General features: G+C 42.9%; 1 protein-coding gene across 1 annotated transcript in view; it reads left to right on the forward strand.

Annotated features, from left to right (window-relative positions):
• Window positions 1-23,694, forward strand: part of CDH20 (cadherin 20) — a 116,668-nt gene that overhangs the window by 71,341 nt on the left and 21,633 nt on the right. The window contains exons 2-6 of the mRNA XM_027795734.2: window positions 8,862-9,228; window positions 15,789-16,083; window positions 17,762-17,881; window positions 21,285-21,452; window positions 23,353-23,540. Of these exons, the coding sequence (XP_027651535.1) occupies window positions 8,986-9,228; window positions 15,789-16,083; window positions 17,762-17,881; window positions 21,285-21,452; window positions 23,353-23,540 (1,014 nt within the window). The 5' untranslated portion in view covers window positions 8,862-8,985. The remainder of the gene's footprint in view (window positions 1-8,861; window positions 9,229-15,788; window positions 16,084-17,761; window positions 17,882-21,284; window positions 21,453-23,352; window positions 23,541-23,694) is intronic.

The following is a 23,694-nucleotide window of genomic DNA, read 5'->3' on the forward strand; positions in this document are numbered from 1 at the left end:
AGAGACTGTATAACTGCCCATCCTTTCCACGGTGGGGACATTAATCTGGGTCTCCCTTTCCTACTGTACCTGCTAACTGCCAGGAAGCAGATAGAAATACAGTAATCCTTGGGATCAGTATCTGCCTTTTACAATATTAATGGAATATCAATGCAATTATATTACTGCATAAATTCATTTTCTTGGGAAATCACTCAAACCAGCTGTAGAAGATCCTCCCTTGTGAGGAAGGACAGCAACCATATGGCTTACAGCAGATAATGGAAGGATGGGCATTTTGGCCAAGAATACCTCAGCTCTCACAAAAGCTGCTATCACATCACCATTGCAAATTGAATACTAAAACAGATGGAGCACAGGGTTTTGGAGTCTCCTCTGAAAGATTCACCTGTAACAAACTGCCAAGCCAAGCCAAGAGTCTGCCAGCTAGACAAAGCCTAAGAAATCTTTTATATTCTGGGAAATACTAGTTCTTCTAAGCTATTAAGAAATCCAGGCAGAGGAACTGCTTCATCTAGGATATTCAGCCTCTGAAATGGGAGGGACTGAGAAAGCTGGGAAAATGTCCCAGCAGGGGATATGAAGAAGATGGAAAATAGAGTCCTCTTCTGCATGCCACATTTATAGAGGACAGTTAGGTAATACCTCACATGTACTCCCTGGGGAGGCTGAAACAATTGAGTTTGAAGACCAAAATCTAAAGGCTGGCATGCAAAGCGTCTGAGGTTGTTTTTCAGGCTTTACAAACCTTATTCTTGCTGCATTAGAACAGTTCTGGGACAAATGAAGTCAATACATCTTTATTCCTTCTTACTGTATTCTTTCATCTTGAAAGTATCCTGTGAAGGCTAGGCACTCATGTTCTGTATTTCCAGAAGCACTTTGAAGCTGGGTGATAAGAACAAGGGAGACTTTAACAGTTCAGATAGAGAAAGAGACTGCAAGATTTCTGTTTCTTTTGCTGGTTTGATTTCATAGACAGAAGCTTGAAGTTGGCTTGAAAATGTTTATGCTGTTGGTTAGTAGAACATCTTCATGCTCAGGCAGGGCAATCAGTGAGGTCAAGACAAGGTACAGATGCCAGTGTTGTACAGCTGAAGCAATGTCAGACTCAAGAAATATGAATTAGAGGAAAGATTTTCACCTCTTAGAGTACCTACACCTATTGAGTAGGTTAAAGACAATCCTCTCTCTATGAATACAGGCACAATTTTAACAACAACAACAAAAAAATCAAAACCACCAAAACAAAAAATCCCACTATGTGCCAGTGGGTGCATACAATTATTATAAGAGATGGCCAAATATTATTTTCTGGTTGAAAAAAGAAATTACCCATTCATTTCTTTGTCTTCAACAGCTGCTTTTGGAAGTGGTTTGTTTTGGGTCCATTTCTAATATGTCAAAAAGCTGTATGAAGTGCCAAGTTAACCAGAAACACAGTCATAGTGACATTAGGAAGTTGTCTTCACCAGTGACAGCACATAAGCCCTTACTTACCATTATTTTTGATCTTCATACATGGGAAGAAATATTACCTCTATGTGCTCCAGGGAGAGAGCTTTCTCATATCTGTCTCCAGATAGAGATAACACTTTTTCCATCTTTAGCATTTAGGAGGTATCAAAGAGTCTAATCATCTATCCAGCAGCTGTGGGATAAGGAAGAGTCCAGTTTTCACTGCTGTGTGGAAATGTGTCATGTTTCAGGACTAGCATACCCGAAATGCAAAGTTCTGTAGCTAAAGAATATGATTTGCCACCACAGCCACCATGCAGCACAGACAGGGGCACCGCAGGTTCCAGGTGCATTCCCGATACGCAACAGGAACGAGTTCTATCGCATTGCAGGGGGGCAGCCGATCAGGCAAGGCATCTGCTCGGGATCTGTAAGTGGGGAAGGACAAGGGCAGAAGGAACTAAATGAAAAATAAGAGGGAAGGCATTAGTTCACTTTTCTTGAAGAGGATTGTGACAGTTGTGAGCAGGACCTGTTCAGGGCGTAAGTATTCCACTGCCTAGAGCAGAAGGCTGTGTCCCTGAGCTGTATCCCTCCCAGTCTGCAGAGCTCAGGTGGTCACAGCAGTATTCACCATCACATCTTCTCATTGCCTTCACGGAAACCCTGGCTTTCTGACAGGCACCAGCTCTTCATCCTACACCTGACCAGTCCTCCTCCTTCCTTTCTTACAGCATGGAGAATTCCGCTCTTCCCACCTAGCCCTCTCATTCTTGGCAAGATATAGATTTTGCCTGTCGTGCTTGGGAGCCTTGAGACAGGTCTGAGCAAAGGCCCCTGGTACCACTGCAAAGGAAGTGAGAAAGGTCATGCTTTGGGGGAGACAAAAAAACATATGTGCTTTTAAAAAAAAGATATGTGCTTGAGAGTGTTATCACAGATTACATCAACATCAAGTCACAATTTACAGTCACTTGTACAGGGTTCTTCTTGACTGCGTGGCAAAAATAGTGAGAAGACTGTGAGAACTAAAATGAATTTTTTACTTAATAATGAAAGCTTAATTAGTATATGTTTTTGCACATCCTTAATTGAAAAGGGGTTATTTTATCTGGAATTTATTTAATTTTCCAATGTGCTTGCAGTTTCTCTTGGAACTTAAGTTCCCACTGAGGCTGACACCAGCAGAGTTAGTTCGACCAGCACAGAGCTTTTGAAACCCTCTTGTAATTCTGTCCTGATCTTTTATGGTAGTATTTACAGTACCTCAGCCTGAGTAAAAGCTAAGGATCAGATCCTCCCCTGATCTAAGTTATCAGCATAATTTTATTTGGAAATGTTTACTTTGTGATCATGTGTGTGTGTTTCATTCTTTTTGATCTTTTTATGCGTCTATAACCATAGAACTGGGATTTATATGATGGGACTCCCTCTGTCATTCTGTGGGATTTTTCGCTCTGCAGGCACTCTGTAGCTTTGAAGGACTTCAGATCTTGAGCAAAATGAGTTCACTGATGTGTCCCAGGAGAGATTGTTGACTGGTCTGTAGGTGTAATTTTATGACAATGGATTGTATCCTGAATTAATGTTTATGCACCATATGGTATGTTGTCAAGATTCATTGTGTTTATGAAAATCTCAGAAAAATGAAGTGAAAATAAAAATACATGTTCAGGCCCAGCCTATTTTCAAGAAAAAATATCAAATGCCTCTAGATTTTTCCTTTTAATTTAAACTTGCCTAGTAAGTATAGCAATAGGTAATAGTAACAGTAGGACGGGCCTGGTCCAGAGATAAAACATATAAAGTTCTGGAAGCAGTACAAAAACGTTTAGGACTGTAATCAGACAAGCTGTTTAGAAGTACTAACTTAGGTACTGCAAACATAAGCATTAGGAGACAAGTATCGCATAAATTGCTTAAGAGATTTTAGATCCTGGCTCGGTGGAGACTCCATCCCTGGAGGCTGGTGTTAGGCACCTGTTGCGGGTAGCCTGCCTTGTACAGAATACAGCCTACTGGGTTTTGGGTTTGGGTTTGTTTTGTTTTGTTTTTTTCAAAGGCATTTCATGACAAAGCTGTGAGCAATGAAGGGTATGGGAAACCTAAGAAGTAATCTGTAAAAACATAAAGGAATAATCCATTTAATGGGTGGTAAAAAACTGTGCAACACTCACACCCCCACCTTGGGTTTAAAGTATCACAAGACATTCAAGGAACAAGGTAAATAGCTCACTTGGAGAATTGCTTTTCACCCAAATTTAATTTCTTCCTACTGTGGTCATTACTGAGTGGTTTCTTTTGGCAAAATAGGAGGGGAAAGCTCCCTAAATGTGTCATTAAACACGAAATAATTTTCCATTAACATATCCCTAATACAATGATGTGCTGCTAAGAAACATTTACATATATATATTAGAAATATCACATGTATTTCTGTATTTATGTACAGAGAAAGTGGAGGAAGGAATTTAAAAGTGATTGCCTCTTGCTTCCCCACTTTCTCCATGTAATATGTCTCCTGCAGATGAATTGCCTCTGCTCAGGCCATGTGCCTTCACATGTTCCACTAAAGTCTGTAGCATTCTACATGAGTGCTGGGTCTGCACAGCAAAATCCATTGGAAGAATCAGGTGTAAAAGATATAAGCATGTAATTAATTTTATGAACGCAAATAGTCCACCAGCTTTCTGGGATACCACTTGCTCAACATGTGTATAAACCTTCTCAAGTCTGAACTTTTTGACTATAAAATCCTTGGCATTTATGCAAATATGTATTGAGAACAATACATTGCAATCCCAGTGGCACTTTTTGGATGCCCATATGGTCATCCAAGCTATTAATATTTTTATCCTTCTTTTGGAAATGCTGTTCTCTTCAGAATTAACAAAATAAATAGGTCACTTTGCAAGAAATGCTACAAGTTGGTTCTGGCAGATTTTTTTTTCCTTTTCATCTTTGCCCAGAATTAGATATTCAATAAAGAATAGTTTAATTACAGGACAAGACTGTGTGTTGCGGGGGGTGGGGGGGTGGGAATATCTTTAAAATTGGAGCATAAAGAGCAGCTCATGCTTGGAATACACCTACTTTAATTCATAGTACGAGCTAAAAGATAAATTGTATTTGCATTGGTGGAAAGTGCATTATTGTGACTCTCTTGAGTAGAACAATTAGCTAGTTCCTTTGTACGATGTATAGGCCACCAGCTGCACAGAGTTCAAGCAGATCTTCACAGGTCTTTATGAAGCCAAAAGCCATATTTGTAACTTTTGAGTGACAAGAAAAGGGATTTTCAGCAATGTTGGCAAGGCAAGAGCAGAGAAAGTAACCTAAACAGCTGAGCTGGTAATCAAATATCCATCACGAAAACAGGGGCAAGAAAGACGTTCACTCAGGGTCAGAGATCTAAAGCGTACAGATGCAGTTAAGGCTATTACAATGGACTGCTCAGCTGTGGGTAATGAACTGGGCTCTGAAAGACCTAAATTGTTCCTGAAAAATAAAACACCCCAAAGATTTTGGTCATGTAGTCTTCCTGGGCTGAATAATTTTTTTGCGTGAGCAAGGAAAACAAGATTTCCCTCCCTTTACTGCCTTCAAATCCTTTACACATCCCCAAGCTGAGCCATGAAACATGTTTCTATAAGGTATTTCATATGACAAACAGAGGCTCATCAATTCCATCTTTGCAGATGTCCTTAAGAACCCATTCTGAAGGGCTCCGAGAAACAACTTGCATTAAGAGAACATTAAAAGATCAGTTCTGCCTCACTCAGTCACGCCAAGCAGTGCCTTCCTGGATGACTGGTCCCCCTGATGTCCCTGCAAGAAAATACCTGGCCTGAGGCAGAAGAACAGACTCTGCCTCAAAGCCTGCATCATCTGTCTGCATCGAAAACTACTAAGATCCACTTAAGGCTGGGGATCCCACCAAGCTAGCACGCTCAAAGCATATGGCTATCATCCTAGCCAACTGTCATGTCTGCAGTCCGAGTGACCCCACACTCATCCGTCACACTCAGCTGGTGGAGAAGCGGTCTGCATGAAAGACTCAGTCTTCATGCATGACCTTAACTGTAGCTCAGCTGTCACTTGTGCTACCACACAATTCAACCCCTAGATGTACCTGAGTGCCTTTTACACCGCTGAGAAATACTTTACTTGATCAGTATGTCTTGCAGATCCAGGGGCCAACCGCACACACCTGGGGTTGGTGAAGCTGTGGGGAAAGAGGCCCAGAGAGATCAGCAGCACCTCAGGCCAGAAGTTAACAAAGGTCTTTTTTCATTTTTTTAATGCCAGCTGAGGACCTGAGGCAGAAAAAACAATCTCATTCTCCTTCAGCCGTAGAGATAGAGGAACCATTCTTGATTAAACACTGTTATTAATAGCAGTAATTTGCCTTTAGACGAGAAGCAAAGTGTGATGAGTTTGAGCCTGCTTGCTCACAGTTTTGAAAAGGCATGAGACATCAGAAACTGATATTAACAAAAAAAAAAAATTCTGTGCCACCTCAGCACTAAGGCTTTCTTCCATTCCTACAAAAATATATGACCATGTCACCATGGGCTGGCACAAATGGAGAAATTACTGGTACTCAGGGAAGGAACATCCTTTTACAAGACTTCACATTACTTAGTGGTGAGTTTCCTGATAGCTGCTGATACCCCAGAAAGAGATTGCGTTGGGAAAAGGAAATGCTCTTAGGGACGTTACTTCTGAGGGCCGCTGAGTTGCACACTGTTTTCAAGAAAGGTTCCTCATGGAATGCACTGTGATGCTGAGTGACATTCAGATGATAAAAGCTGTTATCACAGAAAGCCTGAAGCATTTATGTCCCTACTTTTGACCTTTATTTCACTGCTTCTACTTACTTTTCTTTCTGCTGATATGTGCAGAAAAAACATCCTGATTATCAGATTTCTTTTGCCATTGCATCATTACAGGTATACTGGTAACTGCAAGTTCATTTAAACATGTCTTGCCTGAGCATTGTCAATCTTTGTTGGCTGAGCTGAATTGCGGGAGACATCTGGCACCATTAGTTTTCAACTGGTGGTTTGGGAGTTCACCTGCAAACACAATTCTCGTTGCCACAGGAATTGGTCCATCATGTTGTATCACCTCTTTTGTCACATGAACAAAAATGTAACTGACTTGTACAGTAGGCGGAATTTCTTAAAAGTAAGAACTTCAGGCAGGACCTGAGCTGTGGATCATAGCTTGCCCCTGCTCTCCCTTCCTGTTGTATGCCCGAGGTAATGTTGCGTTCCCTCAAATCATGTTGATGGGTGGTGGGAGGCCCTTCCCCACATTTACTTGCCAGCAAAACATGGGTTGTCAATAATGTCCCCCTGACTTTGCTAAGAAAATCTTACTGTTGGCAACACACTAAGAGCAAGGTGGACATGTCTATTATATGAAGAGGACTTCAGCCTCCTTGCCCAGTGCAAAGGTATATTATTGGCTATTGGGAGCTAAGGATGCACAGGACAGAGGCAAGCATGGCACACACAGCTCTTGGACCCCTTTGGCTGTGGGTATCCAGCAAGCTGAGCCTCGTCCCCGCCTCTCACAGCTGCCAGCTTCTTCATGAAGTGACAGACACGCAGAGATTACCATGGTCCTTCTGGGCTTGTACTGCTTAGATAAATCCCCATTCTTTGGCTTTGCAGACAATAAGCCGTAGCACACTATGCAGCCAATGTCTAAAGAACCAGCAGTTCTGTACATTGCTCTGCTTAGAAGAGATTTACCATGTTCTGTGTTTAAAGTTTGTCCATTCTTTGTTGTATCTATTGAGCCTTAGGTTGTAAACTTTTCCAGGTAAAGGACCTGTTAGTTGTTTGCTACACTTCACATCTGTATAGACTAGCAGCACTGTGCAGTCATATTCCTTGGGGGCTTTATACTTGGAAACATTATTTTGTATAGAAATTATGCTAAGATAGTTCTTTTGTCTTTACTTCCCCTGTGGGCATCTATTTCAAACTTAAGCTGCCTTTTCAGATTTCAACCAACTTTTGGATTAAATTCTGAATTTCTCTTTCAGTAGATTTCTAAGTGTACCCAACCCTCCAGTCGCACCAGCTTGGATGCTGAGAAAATTTCAAACACTTTCTTTTTTGTTGAAAACATTGCATTGTCTCTGTCTTCACTTCAAAATATTATCATGCAACTCTTTAAAATATTTTTTATGATTTTGAGATCTTTTGAGGATTTCAATTAGAAATATTTGACAGACACCTCCTGCTACATTTTATTTCCACAGGATAAAAGAATTAATTAAGCTTAAAGACTTACGTACAGAACAGCAATAAAATGAAGCATGAACTACTTGCTTAAGCCGCAGAGTCCCATACGCGTTTCCTAATGAGTCTGTCCTGAAAAGGGGAAGAAGAGTTCTTAAAAAGAACAGCAAAAATACTAGGCCCACAGAGAATGTATGGAGTGTTTCAACAGAGTAATTTGAGTGCAGCACCACATCATTAAACTCATAAAAATGGTGAAGGAAAGGTTTGCTGCAATCTGTAGCCTGGAGTGAAGCCACCAGCTACACTGACTTCATGACAACAAAAGATCCTAGACTGATGAGAAAGTGTCCTCTGGTAGAGGTCAGCATTCCTCTGCTTAAATGGGTCTTTCAGGCTTATGGAGGAAAAAATGTGTTAGCTTGACTTGCTTGGACATATCACACAATAGCATGTGACCATCAGCACTGTGAAACCTTTTGTGGGTTATAAAATGATTAACTGACCATTCAGATTCTAGAAATGTTGCATTTGTAGCAGCAGTCAGCTCCTCAGAGGAAGGCAGCTGAGTGTGAAACCTCAATTCAAGCAAGGGGCAGGGGTGTGTGTGTGTGTTGAAAGAATAATTAATATTAGAAATAACTTGGAGTTGCAAGAATTTATATTCAAGGTTTGCAATATAGCAATAATATCTGTGTTTAAGCAGACTGTGTGCGTACACGTGTGTGTAATGACAATGACAGTTTCCAAACGGAAGGAGAAAGACAGTTGCCAAAAAGTGTTCACCAGCTATTACAACTTTCCAGAGTGAACTGTTTTTAAATATTCTCTAAGGACTTCTGGTCATAAATATTTCTAAAGCATATGCACTTAACTCATGCCAATCAATACCATAAAGCAACACTACAGCTAAGTTAGCAAAGTAGAGAACTCTTACTTATTGACTAAACCCTGATGATTCTTGTACCTAAGGCTCCAGTTCTGCAGCTTGTATGGTAATAGTATTCCTAGTTTCAGAAGGTGTGCATCCTGATACTATATTTTTATATAGAAGATTAAATATTTTATAGGACATTTGCCTTTTGAGGAAACTCTTTTACCTTGGGGAAAAAAATATCCTCCTATGAATTTCCTTTAACTTTACAGGAGACTACCTTCTCAGAACCAGGATCTCTCTTGGACATTTCAAAGAACTACACACAGGACCTACTTTCTTCTTGAGGGACCTAAGATACTGTGTTTTGACTTTTAAGCCACCCCTAGTATACGGATGTGGACTTCAGGTAGAATGAGCAATGCAAAGAACTTGCTTGGACTTGGCATCTCCTTGTATTTTTGGGGACTGCTGGACCTTACTACAACTGTGCTGTCAGGAAGTGCCAGGCCCCTCACTGAAGGGCAAGAAGACAACCTGTCAGACAAGCTGCATCAGCGTATGAAGCGGAGCTGGGTGTGGAACCAGTTCTTCGTTCTGGAGGAGTACACAGGAACTGACCCTCTCTACGTGGGGAAGGTAAGACCTGCACCAGGAGGATACCTAGCGGAGTGTTTAGAGCTGTGTATCTGTTGACCATGGTGAAACATGGGAAATTTCTCTAAGTTACCTTCTTTCTGGCAGTGACTTTATCCACATTAATTTCACTTCTGCTCCCAAGAACTTTTGTCCAGTGTCACCTTCATTTGGGAAGAATCTCTGTTTCAAGGGGCTTTCAGTATATTTGCCTATTTCAAAGAGATCTGCTGCATCAATCATCATCTGTAATTGAGGTGGCGTTAGAAAATCTGCAATGATCTTTCCAGGGACACCTACAATGTCAAGGCAAAGTGAGGTTATATTGGCATGTGAGGATCAGGAAAGAAAGGAGGAGTTTGTGATCGTGTTTCTGTCTGTGATCAAGTCTGCTGGATACTGAAACTCACAGTCAAATTAAATAGCCAGTTTCTCTTGAAAACTGACATTTCAATTTTTATTTTCTGCAAATCTGTATGGCCAGAGTCTCTTCTTGCTTGCCACAGGTTGACCACAGGCTAATTCTGTGGACTACTGAGAAGCTGCTGCAGATCTAGAAGGGCAGAAGGACAGGTCATTAAATCCAACCATGACAGGTCCTGGGTTTGGATCACTTATAACCCAAGAACCTATACATTGGAACAGATATGTGTAAAATTGATCCTTAAGCTCACCCCATCTACTTGGTAGTATTTTGCATTCACTTTTCTGCAGCTCCTTGAGGAACAAGCTGATGAAAATCAGACCAGTGATGTCTGCCATCACAATCTGCCTCCCTATAACCATCCTCCTTTGTCTGTTTTCTGACTGTTTTTAAAGATTCTAAATTGTTTAAGGTATTGACCCTGTTATTCAAAGGGTTATGGTCAACACTGAGTTTGCTTCTAGTCTACACCAAGGTAAAGAATATGAAAAAAGTGGGGAGGGGGAGAGTTAGTATGATTAAGTGTTTGAACAATACAGTTAAGACTTAACATGCCTAGAATATCAGATACCACTACAATGTGTGCAGACTACATACAGATTGATGTGAAAATTTAAGTACTAAGACAGGATGTCAGAAAACAATTATTTCAGATTTCATTGCTTGTTTTGGATGACCAAGGCTCCTGCTTTCCTTCCAAGCTATCCATCTGCAGAAAAAAAAAGAAAAAAAGAAAAAAAAAAAAAGAAAGAAAGAAAAAGAATAATCACATACCCAGAGGCACATTTTGGACTTGTATTTATCATTTTACAACCCCAGGGAGCTAAACTGGGCCCTCAGTCACACCGGTATAAATCAAAATGAATCCATGGGCTTCAAAAGACCTCCTCCTGATCTGTCCCTGCGTGACTGACAGCAAGATGTGCTCTCCTTCCTCCCACAGAGGTGGCATTACTAGTGATTGCTGCTAAATGAGACCTCATTAGTCTTCATTCATCTCTGCACCTAGCTTTTCAGCTCTTGATATCTCTATTGATTAAAGAAATTAATATTTGTTTTCATGCAATTCCCAGCTTTAGAACAAGGGCCAGGCATACTATTTCACATACTGTGTTTCATCTGAAGTGACTCCAGACATGCACTGTGAGCTGAATTTTAGCTAAAACAAGCACTGGAAGAAACTGACTCTTTTGGTTTAGACTCGATCGCATCATTAGGAGCACAAAAACTTGGCACGGTCAGAGGCACTCTTGAGCTCACGGCGGCTCAGCTTTTCTGAGCGGGGGAAGCAGAGGAGACTGACTCTTCATGGTCTGTGTCCACCACACAAAGGCCAAGCTGCCGTGACTGAGCGCTCTCCAACACCATCTACGCCACGGCTGTGTTAACACGGGGGTGTGCAAGGGCTAATTAACTTGCAAACAGGGCCAATTAGCCCCATGCACTGCTGAGCTGACACGGCTGGATCTCTCTGAAAGCCTCCTAGCTCTGCACTGCTCTGGGTAGATCAGACACCAGGGAACTCTGCTGCCAAAATGGACCTCTGTGGGTCAAACATTTCCTTTCTCCCACCCCTGAACTGGGTGTAGAGCAGCTGGCCATGCGATGGGATGAATGTAGTGGGGGCTGCTTCAGAAGCTGCAGCCCACGGCGATTCGCCGCCCCACCTGCATTTGTGCTGCCTCTGTCTTAGAGGTCCTTAGGGAAGGGGTCAGCAGGGAATAGACTGTGGGCTGAATTAATTGTTCTGGCAAGCCAGAAATTTTTCAGCCTGAGTCACCACGGGCTGACTCAGAACTAGCCCTGGCAGGCCTGGCGCAGAGCAGGACAGAGGTGCAGGAGGACTCCCAGCCTACTGCTTGCTGCCGGCACCAGCCCCCCGAGCATCCCTGGGTCCCACAGCCGGCTGGGCAGAGCCTCTTCCAGCTGACACCACCACCACACCCTGCATCATCCCTCTAGCCAGGCCTGGCTTTTATCCATCTGCTTTCTCCAAGCCCATGTCAGAAGGAGAAAGAGTGCACAGCATAGATCGAGGTGTATTTACTTCTTATTCTAAAGGCTTCCCGTAAGAGACGGGCTCTTCTGATGCTCTTGTGCAGCTGTTTCTGGCAAGCTATGTATGACTGGAGCAACCCATAAGGCACCTTGACTTGAACCATAGGTCCAGGCTAGCCTAATATGATTTTTCGAGGCTGCTATGAAAAATGTACTTTCCTACATAAGTGTAAGGAAAGGTGCAAAATATCTTCTGGACAGGGAAATGCAAAGAAGCTTCCTGAGTTGAAGTCAGTACAATTTCTGGTTTTCTCCAGTGTTCATGATCCTAATTTAAAGTATTTCAGCTTCAGAGGCTTCCTGGTCCTGTCACAAATAAAGACGAGGCTTCAGCTTTCCTGGAGATAGCCACTATTGGCTAATAGGCTAGGGAAACCAAAGCTCTCACGTGTGCTACAGCAGGTAGTTTCCGCATTCATCCAGCAGCCTAAACTGTGTCAGTAGTTGAACTGGGGACAGACTTTACCACTTTGCCATGTTGGAAACTCCCTAACCCTGTTTCAAAGGAAAGAGGCATTTGAACCACATCAGCTGAAGGATGAATAAAATGCATCCTTTCTACAGACTATCACTGCAGATCAACCACACTCATTCATGCATCCTCACAAAAATCCACTGCAGGTGCTACCTCCCTGGAGGTAGAGAAGGAAGAACACATCAAGGATGGAGTTGCAGCCCAGTAAGTAAAGCTACAAGAGTCCTCCCTTAGATGCCCTCAACAGCACCACTCTCTTCCACATGCCCTTTTGCTGGGAAATGTGTTGTTCAGATGCAGATGTAGCCTCCTTAATCTTTTGTACTATCTTCATCAAAAGAAGCAATCCAGGTTGACACAGTTAACAGTTTCTCAGGAGTTATTAACTTTATTCCTCCCATAGTCCATTGTTTAATATGGAGGAGATGGTACAAATTAATTCCTCCTACTTCTGTGTCAGTCACATGGCAGCACGATTTATTGCACCACCCATAAAACAGATTCAAATTAAAACTGGATCTCCTTTCCAACACAGTGACTTCTATGTACACTCCAAACCGCAGCATCCTGATATGGGGTTTGGTGTGAGCAATGGTGTGAGCTTCGGTCCCTTCAGACACCAAATTCTTTCAGATTTATTGTAGTCTGGCAGTATTATGTCTTTTATGCTCTTTTTTGCCTTGTCTAGAAAAAGCAGGTTACACAAGAAGCTGCAAAAGTGCCTCTAGCATTTCTTACTGCCTAGCCTTGGTTGAGACCCAATGTTTTTAACAAATCACAGTTAGACAGAGAACTTCTTGTACTCCCAAATTCTTATTAGTGTGCCATGTCCATTCCTTGTTTGCTCCCTACATGACTGTATTCATTCCAAATAGGGCTTTGGAAAGAAGGTGTAATTTAACCCATGAGTCTGATTTAGTATCTTCTTCTAAGTCTTCTGAACTTTCCCCAACACCTTCTGGTATTTTAAAAGATGTTTTCTTCTTTCATTTCTTTTTCTTTTTTCATTTTTTAACAACTTTTCCTTTTTACTTTTTTACTTTCCTATTTTTCTTTTACTTTTCTTTTTCACTTTTTCTTTGCCTTTGCGTTTTCTTCGACTTTGACTTTGAATTTGACTTTGACTTCTTCTTCTTTCTTTTGCTTTCTTTTTCTCTTATTTAATGAAGACTTGTTGATGTTCCAGAACACATTTTCTTCCATAAGGCCCAGCTCTAATTCCCCAAACAGGTCTAACATCTGTATCTGTCTCAGCAGCTGCATTCTCTCACTGACACACTGATGCACTAAAACAAATGCCCAAGAGGTAGCTTTGTGGTTCTGAATCAATTCGGAAAGTTATAATAGTGTCGTCCTTCTGGAAGCATCCTGTTTATTAGCTCCTACAGTGATAATCTCTGAGTTATGGGTGTTTAGGGTAAATAATGATAACCACTGTCTTTTTTTTAAATTAATCACAAGATGGTGTTTTCAGAAGATACACCAGTTTGCAGTCCTGGCGCCTGCATGTGAATTAATACACATGGCAGTCATCTAATTTCAACTGTTTGCCAGTGCCAAATTTATCTGGGCTTGTTCTTCCTCCATTTAGCTGATATATCACCTGAGAGCTGCCAGCATTCCTCCAAAGGACTGATGTCTCTCAGATGCAGTAGCCACTGCAGAGACCAGGGGCAAAGCAATGAAATGACATATCCATGACCCGACACAGCAGTTGTCCAACCTGCACCTTCAGCTCTTGCAGCCACGTTGCAGTGCTGCTGCCCTTGGTCCTCAGTGTCCCAGCAGTCATGAAGAGTCAGTGGGCCACCTATGTACAGACCTATCTTCAGGGTGGGACTTGCCATACTAAACCATATTGATCCCACCTCAGCTGAAATCAGTCCTACCCTAAAATCAGGAGTAGGCCCAAGTTTTGTGTAGGTCATGTGCTGCACTCTGAGAGGCTGATAAGGAAAACAGCCTCCAGAGAATGGGCATCTTCCAACCAGACCCTTCACTGGGCAAAATGGTCTTTCAGCTCCCAAGTTGATGGGACCGTGTGCCCTAAAACAACTGAAGAGCTGATTCACTGGCATTAGAGATGCTTTGGTCAGATAAGCCAATTTGTCCACATCCGTATTAAACTTTTTCCTGTGTGGTAAGTTATTGTATAGTTTTTAGTGTGTTTTTAAATAGCTCAGAGGTGAGATGTATTCTTTCTTTCTTGACAGAATAGCCTGTAATCGAGTGCAAGATTCACTTCTGCTTTTCCACACAAATTTCCCATTCGTCCTTAGATTCTTTCTTCAAATACTACCAATCCTGTGTTCACATATTGTTTATTTTTCCAAGATTTTTCTCTCCAGTACAAATGCTTACTTATGTTTGGCCCCATGCTCCAGTTTTTCACATGTGCCCTTTGAGCTCACAAAAGCATTAAACACAAGCTTAATTCTGACCATATTTCTTAAGTTAATTAGCTCATACATGCATTTAAAAATGTGCTTAACTGAATCCAGCTCACTTTGAACACTTTTTTATTATTATTTATCTATTCTTTTTTCATTTATCAAAATGACAATCTCACTGGAAAACAGTATTCACACCTGAACCATTCTTGAAAATCCTGTTTTGATTATTGCACCTCAAGCCTATTGCATTCCTGTCTTTTGGGACTGAACCAATGCCATCTCTAGGCATTGGTCTTTACTTTCTATTCCTCAAAAGCATGGAAGTATGAGCATACCATTAAGTATCTTCTTAGTGTGAGTGAAATTAAGTGATTTGTTTGTCTTTTGATAGTCATTCCAGTATTTCACGGGAACCAGGTGTATAACAGAATGGTAGTCCCCAGGATGATTTGTTTCTCTGTTTTAGATGATAATTAGCACTGCATTTACTTTTCTTCTGTTGCATTCACAGCTATCTGTGGCTGCTCAGAACTAATTAGCAGTCATGCAATAAATCCGTTTGCTAATTCCCTAGAAAATCTGGGATGCCTCTCATCTCTACAGCCTGCCACAGACACAATCAAATGTTCCTCACTGCTTACATTACCTACCATTCCACAATAATTCTTTCCTGAAGATGTAAAGAATCCAGCCTAATTTTATTGGCAAAATTTTCATAGAAAAAAAATTAAGTGATTTCTGAATCATTACAATTACTGAGTAGCTCTCCCACTCTGCTTTCCCATTGATCCCAGACAGATCTGCCTTATCTGCCTTGACATTATGCTGTCCCTGGAATATCTGACTCCTCTTAAGCCACGCAAGCCTGGCAGTGAGTCCTTCTCAACAGCCATTGCAACCAGGCAAAAGATAATTGCTGTGTTGAGTGAGATTTCAAGAAGGCACAGAGCCTAGTCCTGTTTGGGTTGTTTCTGCCTTTTCTTCTGGCACAGCTGTGGGTGCTGAAATGGGAAGAAAGGAGAGGGTTCTTAATTGCAACTCTGTGATACAGACTTTACTGGGTATTTGCCTCTTTCAGCAAAACGAGTTCATTAAAATCAGCTTGTGCGCCCCAAGAGTAAGACCAAAATCCTCAGGATGCTCATGTGCTTAGTGCTTCTCAGAAGCTGCTTGTCCAGCTCGTGGTCTAATTGAATCCTGTTCCTTTCTACAGCTCCACTCTGACATGGACAGGGGAGACGGTTCAATCAAATACATCCTTTCAGGAGAGGGAGCTGGCATTGTGTTTACAATCGATGACACGACGGGGGACATTCATGCCATTCAGCGACTGGACCGGGAAGAACGATCACAGTACACCCTCAGAGCACAGGCCCTGGACAGGCGAACTGGCCGGCCGATGGAGCCAGAGTCAGAGTTCATCATCAAAATCCAAGACATCAATGACAATGAACCCAAGTTCCTGGATGGACCTTACATAGCCTCTGTTCCAGAAATGTCACCTGTGGGTAAGGCAGATTTTGTGGACTCTTTTCCCCCTATAAGCAAATCAGAGATGGTCACCGAAACAAAAATTTCCTGACTCCTTGGACTCAGCTTTTGCCCCTTGCGCAGGAGCTGCAGGACAGGAGAGCTTTCCCCGGGGTGCTTTGCTGCAGAAGGGGAATCCGAGGCTCTATACCACCATCACCTGGCCCCCTCTGAAAGGAAACATGCCAAGTGAAGCAAGAGAGCTGAAGATGCCATCCACCAACTTGCAGTAATGCAGTGCCCCTTTTCCCCTTTTCCCCTGCCATCAGACGGTAGCCATAGTAATGACCATTAGACAACCACCACCATCCAGAAAATAAGACATTTTAGGAACCTCTTCTAGTTCACACTGAGAGCTGAGATACTGTCCAGGAGCCCTTGAAGTCATGGAGACATGACAACAATTATTAGCAGCTTCTGTCCTTCCAATCTGTGTAAGCCTGTGCTAAACACAGTTCAGTGGATCCCAAGCTTCTGGTACTGTTTGCTCTCGGCTTTTGTAGAATGGGATCATGTCAAAGATAGTCCTGTTATTGCAGTGCAGAAGACAAACAGCAGCCTTTTTACCTACACAAGGCAGGAGAAACCACTGCCGTATAACAAATCCAACAGTCACATAAAATACTGCTTTTCTGGCCTGTTTTCTCTCTTTTGGAGTTGCTTATTGCTTTGTGGCTCTGTGACATCACTGCAGAGATAACAATACCACATAAATCTCATGCCCTGAAGTTACAGATACGCTTCAGCTTCTCATTCTTCAGTATTATGATGACATAGAGACAAGCATCTAATACAAAAGTTCCATTCAGAAATAAACTTTCTAATGGTAACAGCTAGCTTGAATTCAGATTTATTTTCCAGTGCTATCTAGTAATGCTGGATTTGTTTCTAACACAAAACATTACGTAGAAGGCTAATACATTCATAAAGGCATTGTCTGACATTTTAAGGAGTCAAAACTCACATATATTTCAAACAGTTATGCCTTACCTTCTCCTTGTTCCTGATAAATTACATCACCTGCAAGTCATTATTAGCTTCAGAGGAAGCAGACCTTGAAAAACAATTGAAGATATATGTATGCATCTGCGTGCATTCCAAAAGGCACTTCAGCAGGGTGGCACTTCCTTAAGGCCATACAATGCAAACTGCAAGCCCACAGAGAGATTATCTCAGAGATACATCCCTTCACACTCACTTTTTGTGTACAATTTCCATCCCTTAGTCAACATTCAGCATCCATGGGCCCGCTACAGCAGTTTGTGATTTATGTCAGCATAGCTATAGATCTTGTTCAAGCTGCCTTTCAATAACATTTAAAATCAAGAAAAGGGGAAAAGAAGCAAGCAGTATATAACTAGCAGCTCTCTGCAAACCATAATGAAGTACTGTTAGATCAGCAATTCTGTAACTGTGGTCCATAGAGTACTTGCTCTTTTATATCTTCTTATGGATGCATGATGAATTTATGCCCATTAATTCCTTTAGTGCTAATGAGACACAAGTATAAGCAGTAAGTACAAGCATTATGAGTGTCAAATGAAGAAGTTCAGTGTTGGAAAGCTCTTGTTAAGCATTTCAATTTATTTTAAACTGTGTACTTTTCATGCCAGCTCTTTATCCCACAAGGTCTTACCTGATGGGTTTTTTTGTCAGGCACCTCTGTTATCCAGGTGACAGCGACAGATGCTGATGACCCAACCTATGGGAACAGTGCAAGAGTAGTGTACAGTATTCTCCAAGGACAACCGTATTTCTCTGTGGACTCTCGGACAGGTATGTTATTTCATCAGGGAATAAGGTAGTGTGAATACCAAAAGAAAAAGTTTCAAGCAGAAAGAAAAGGCAGTGAGTGCATCATGGCTGTGGTCAGAGAAACATATTTCTATGGCTTGGAGCCAAGATAGTGCTGCACTGTGCAAAGGCTAAAGCAAGGCTGTTGTAATAAGCTCCAGAAGAAGGACATGCATTCTGCAGTGATACACTAATCTGAATGACCATATTCTTCAGCTCAGGAGCTAGGTGTGTTTGGTGCTGTAAATATTAGCTTCTGTCATTTTAACAGTGTCTTCAGCAGATGTAGTTGGTAACAAGGCTTAGTGGAAAAAAAAATCTACGAACCAACCAGGACTGGAAAGTACAAGCTAAAGGATGTAGTTATCCAGAGCAGTTTTACCGAAGGGTGTTCTTGGTAACCTTAAATTTATCTGCAGGACACCCTCTCTATTTTGCTTGCTTTCTCTCTTTTTCTGTGAATATCCAAGGTTTATATCCAAAGGAGGAATCTGACAGGTTTTGACAGTTTCTAAAGGGCATCTGTAGTGCTAAGGTCAGAAACCCATGAGATGATAGTCACTGCTGAGCCCTAGGGAATGAAAAACACTGCATAATCTACTTCTGAAAGCTAGCGCTTTATGGAGTAGGTGCTCTAGCCAAAGTTCTATGTGGCATGTTATTTCCTCAGCTCTTTACAATATAAATAAAATAGTAATGTTCATTTTGTAATCAGGTGATCAACCACAGACAAATAAGGACATAGTCATAGATTTGCTAAGTACTGAATGATTTCTAGGAAAGCAAAGCAGCAATATCCAGGGTCAGATCCAGTACAGATTTAACCGCTAGAGTGCAACTTAGACAAAAGAGAGGCCCTTAAGTCCAAAATCATGAACTTGATTGGTATTTAAACCCAGAAACAGTCTTTTTCTCCACTTAGTAATTTCCCAGTCACTTAGAACTGCAGCTCTGGATGTGACTAGAGCTGCCTCATCCTTTACACGTAGGCAACAGGACACCGGTTTAGGCTGAGTGCAGTTGTGAGCTGGGAACCATTTCCCCATCAAGGCACAGGACTCTCACCGGCTTCCCCAGTGCAAACCCACCTGCAGGACTTGGTAACCCACAAAATGCAATTGCAGCTCTCACGTTCTTCTAAAACAGAGCTAGAGCATAAACTGTCACCAGCTCCTTTATATCAATGAGTAGTGATTAAAGCACACAATAGCAGCCAACCCATTTCAATACATTCATCTGCTAGAAGCATTTGGAGTCCCTATCCTTCACCTCCCGACACAACTTCTTGGTTCCAGAAGCGTGCTCCCATTCCTGTTCTGTCACTGGCCTCACAGGTGCTGAACAAATGTATATGTGAAGACACAGCTTCAAAGGAAAGCCGAGAGCCTCCTTCCCCTTTTTTTCCAGAATACTTTTACAGCCTGTTCATTATCATATTCCCCTAGAAGGTAAAAAACCATGGATTTAAATCTCCTCAGGCAGAGCAGACAAAGGCCCCGGAGTCTCCCACTTCCCAAGAAACCATCTGTCTGTTACAGAGAAGAAAGGGCATCACCTCTCCTCTTTACTACTGCTTTAAGAGTGCAAACTTGATTCAGTTTGGTGAAAGAAAGGGTACCAGCGTGTTTATTTTGGAAGATCTGAGAAACTGAGCCTTTCCTATAGCCCTACGGAAGGTTTTAAGGTTCATCACTATCCTCAGCATTTCTTTGCTGACCAGTTGTGTGCAGCAGCAGCAGCAGTCTCCCTGCTGAGTGTGGCTGGTCCTCTGGGTCTTGTCTGGAGGAGCATGAACCCCAGCTTGGCTCTGAGTTCTGGTGTCCTGGACTGGCCCCCTCTAGGGACAAGGGGCCCCAAACATAGGCATGACAAAGCCTGGCTTTTTGGCACCGACGTCTTTTTTTAGATCTAGCCTGTTCTGTATTAAGGACAAGCTGAGAGTGGAAATTCCCTACAAAGTATTTGCACATGGAAAAAAAATGCTTCCCAAAATACTAAGCATTTTTATACCTTATTTATACCCATGGGAGTTGAGGAGCTACAGCACTTCATGGGAGTCACTCAGCTTTGCAGGATGAGACTCTTCAAGACTCCACGTAGCAAGACTAAAATAGCACACTGTGAGTTGTTCAGTACTGGTCACTATTTCTTCCCTTCTACATGCAGTGATAATTGCCAACGCAATATCTTTTTACTGCTTTTTTATTAAACACATACATTGTCTTTCTGCTAAAAATAAAGACTAAATGCAGATCACTCAAGTTAATAGTGTCCTGATGCGCAAGTATGTTGAGCCATGTGGCTGGGATGGTGCCGGGGACTGACAGGTCTTTGCCCCCACACCGGAGGGCACCCCAGATGTGTCACAGCCCGTGTCTGGCCAGGGCCGTTAGTGCCCTGCGAGGTGTCCCCTGGCAGTACATCCCCTGGCAGTAGGTCCCTGGGCTGTCACCAGCCGCTGCCGCTGTCCCACGGCGGGACCCCGGTTGGTGCCAAGCGGCCAGGGGCGGGCAGGGGCGGGTGGCACTGGGGGAACCGGGGGTTTGACAGCCCCGAAACCCGTCCTGGCAGACAGACACGGGGAAGGGCAGGGGGCAGCCGGGTGAAAAGGAAAGGGGTGCGTTCCCCAGCAGACATGAGGCTCAAGGGAAGGGGAGGCGAGAGGCCGGGCCGAGGCGAGGCCAGCGCGGCCGGCGGGAGCCCCCGCCCCGCCGCGTCCCCAGCGGCAGCGGCCCGGCCGCCTGGCCCGGCTCCATACGAGAAGTGCTGCTGCCACCTCATGTTCTCTCGCAGTAGTGTTGCCCTGAAGGCCAGGGAGGCTGAGCAGGGTGCGGGGAGCAGGGTGACAGCCCCCCACCCCGCTCCCGACCCCGCCGTGTCTCCCCGCACTCCGCTCTCGCAGCCCCGGCGCGGTCCCCCAGGGGCCCCGGCAAGGCCCGGGCCGGTACGCCAGGCTGCCTCCAGCGCTGGTGTGCAGGGACACTGGAAAATTCCGCAGTGTGTCTTCTAACCACGCACATCGCTTCCACTTTTCTGCAGACATCATTATCCTGAGCAGGGCCTTCAGTAAGCACAGCACACTCTGCTCCCGAAAAGCTTTCCCGGCTCCCTCGGAAGGCAATGTATTCATGCTGAGCAGCCAGCCTGCCCCAGAGCTGATGCATTTTAACTGGGCGGCTTTAAAATTCACACCTTCTGTTAACCTAGATCTAATGTGGGGGAGTTTTGCTCTGCTAGGAAAGGTGAGACTGAATGCAGAGTCTTGGTCTCTTTCCTGACATAAGGAATACTGTGCAGGAGCAAGAGCACGCCACCTTGTTTGTATACTCTTTAACTGCCATTTCTTTTGTTCCAAAAACCCCTTTCCCCCCCTCCTCAATCTCAGGCTTAATTAGAACAGCTCTAATGAACATGGACCGAGAAGCAAAAGAATACTATGAAGTGATTATCCAGGCCAAGGATATGGGTGGACAGCTGGGAGGATTAGCTGGAACAACCACAGTTAACATCACCCTCTCTGATGTCAACGACAATCCACCCAGATTCCCACAGAGTGAGTACCCGCCGCGCCAGGACGGGGAAAAGGGGGTGGCTGAGTGGCACGGCTGCTGTTTGCTCTCCTTACAGACATTTTCAAAGTCAGGATAGTGACTATTCAAGATGGGCAGAATTTCAGATTGATTGAAGGAGCTTTTCTTCAGAAAAATGTCAAAACGGAGCAGTCACCACCTTGTCTTTCAGTAAAGGTTTCTGACCTCCAAAATCATCAAAGCCAACTCTCTTTTGGAGGGTGGGAAATTAATTTACAGGAAAAGGAAAGGAGGAGAGCTTTTGTGTTCCTAGACTGCTTGTGGCCGTTGCCTTTGGCTGCTAATTGCTGCCCTGATTCTCTTTTCATCCAGTCTCCAAAAGGGTGTCTGTCAGATCAGGGACATGTGGCAGTGCTGGAAGTTGAAAGGTAATTCATTCATTCAACACCCCAGCCGGGCCACCGCAGGTCTGGTAGCTGTGCTGCTCGTGTAGAGTGCGTTACCATACAGGCTGCTCTCCAGGAAAGGCTCATATAAACCATGTCGGCAGTTAAACACTAAGATACGTAACAGCCACAGTTAACAGAATGTAAAAATAGGCAACTCCACTCTCATCAGAAATGTTACTTTGCATTTACAAAAGTGAATCTCAAAGCAAAATTTGCTAAAATTTGTTCCTTCTTTTTAAAATTCTTTTGGATCAAACTTATCTACATAATTCTGTATTACTGTTAAAAATTAAAAAGAAACTTTTCAGGTTTGATTGAACGAGATATTTCAAGATATAACTGGTTTTTTTCTCTTTTTTTTTTTCTCTTTTTTTTTAAAGAAAGCTTTTTCATTTGGTGGTACAGATCATATAGTCATTTTGGTTTTGCCATTTTTCTCATCTACCTCAGAAATGAAAACTCCAGCAGTTCTTTTTGTTGCTGGTTTTTCTCCTCCATCTGTTTCTGCATATTGCACTGCTAAATCAAAGGATTTCTCTAAGGTCAGCAAGGAGCCTCAACTTCCAGTTTTCTTCTTCTGTCAGAGAAACTTGTTAAATGCACCATTACCGATTGGTTTTGTTGTTTTGAAAGTGGCATGAATTGTCACTTTGATATCAAACTCTTGATTAAGAAGAATGAGGATAGATCAAACCCCATCCTTGGTGTTCTTCTGCCTCAAATAAAGCTCCATAGTTGGTGGAGTCAACAGAGAGAGTGCAGCAAGGAAGGTTTGAACATGAAGTACGATGGCAGAGAAGTAATACAAGAGAAGATACAACGTTTATATTTTTAAAACACACTTTTAAAATAGCGGCTCTATTTTTCCCCAGCCTTGCTGCTAAGCAAATCAGTGATCCACCAAATGTGCTCAAGACAGGGTTTGTTGGGAAAGGTGGCATATTTTAGTAGAGTAACTGATAAATTTGGAAGAAACAGGCAAGTTTCTGAGCTCTCAGAGCCTTGTTCAGGGCTGAAAAGAAGTTTGTATGGACTTGAGAAGGGATTTGTGGTGCTCAAAACTTCTGTGTTTATTCCCACCGTACAAACTGATCTAATAAAAGATGCCTGTCCTATTAAATCTGTTTCATATCCTGCTTTATATCATAGCTGCAACAGCACTAGTGTTAATTGCCCTATTTTTCTAGCTGAAGTTCCCATTTTCAGGTATATTGCTGTTTTGAAAAGCACCCATTGAACAAGCCTATCGATATGACAAACACCTAAATAAAACTTTCCCAGGCAATTCAGTTGGGCTGTGGCTTTGAAAAGGGAATCACACCTCTGCTGCAGCTTTGGGGAAGGTACCAGAGACTCTACAGGCTGTGCAGTGTTGTGGCCTGCCCTGATCAGCATTTCGCACTGCTTTGTGGTTTTCGGTTCCTTTTCACAGCCTGTTTTTTGCTCCCTTCTCCCTCTCTACTGCTTGCGCCAGAGCATTATCAGATGAGTGTGCTGGAGTCTGCCCCCATCAGCTCCACTGTGGGCCGTGTGGTTGCTAAAGACCTGGATGAAGGCATTAATGCAGAGATGAAATACAGCCTTGTGGATGGAGATGGACTGGATGTCTTTGATATTAACACTGATCCTAATTACCAAGTGGGCATCATAACTGTAAGAAAGGTAGTAAAGTTTCCTTTTTATAGTAATTTATATGGCTGACAGTGGTGGTTCCATTTTATCTGTGCAATATTCCCTTATGCCTGTAGCAACTTGGTTCCCATTACATGAGAGTAGCCCTTTTCCTGCTATAAAACACAATTTCTTTAACATTCAT

The sequence above is a fragment of the Falco peregrinus genome, chromosome 3 (genome assembly GCF_023634155.1).
Source record: "Falco peregrinus isolate bFalPer1 chromosome 3, bFalPer1.pri, whole genome shotgun sequence".
NCBI classification, from domain to species: domain Eukaryota; kingdom Metazoa; phylum Chordata; class Aves; order Falconiformes; family Falconidae; genus Falco; species Falco peregrinus.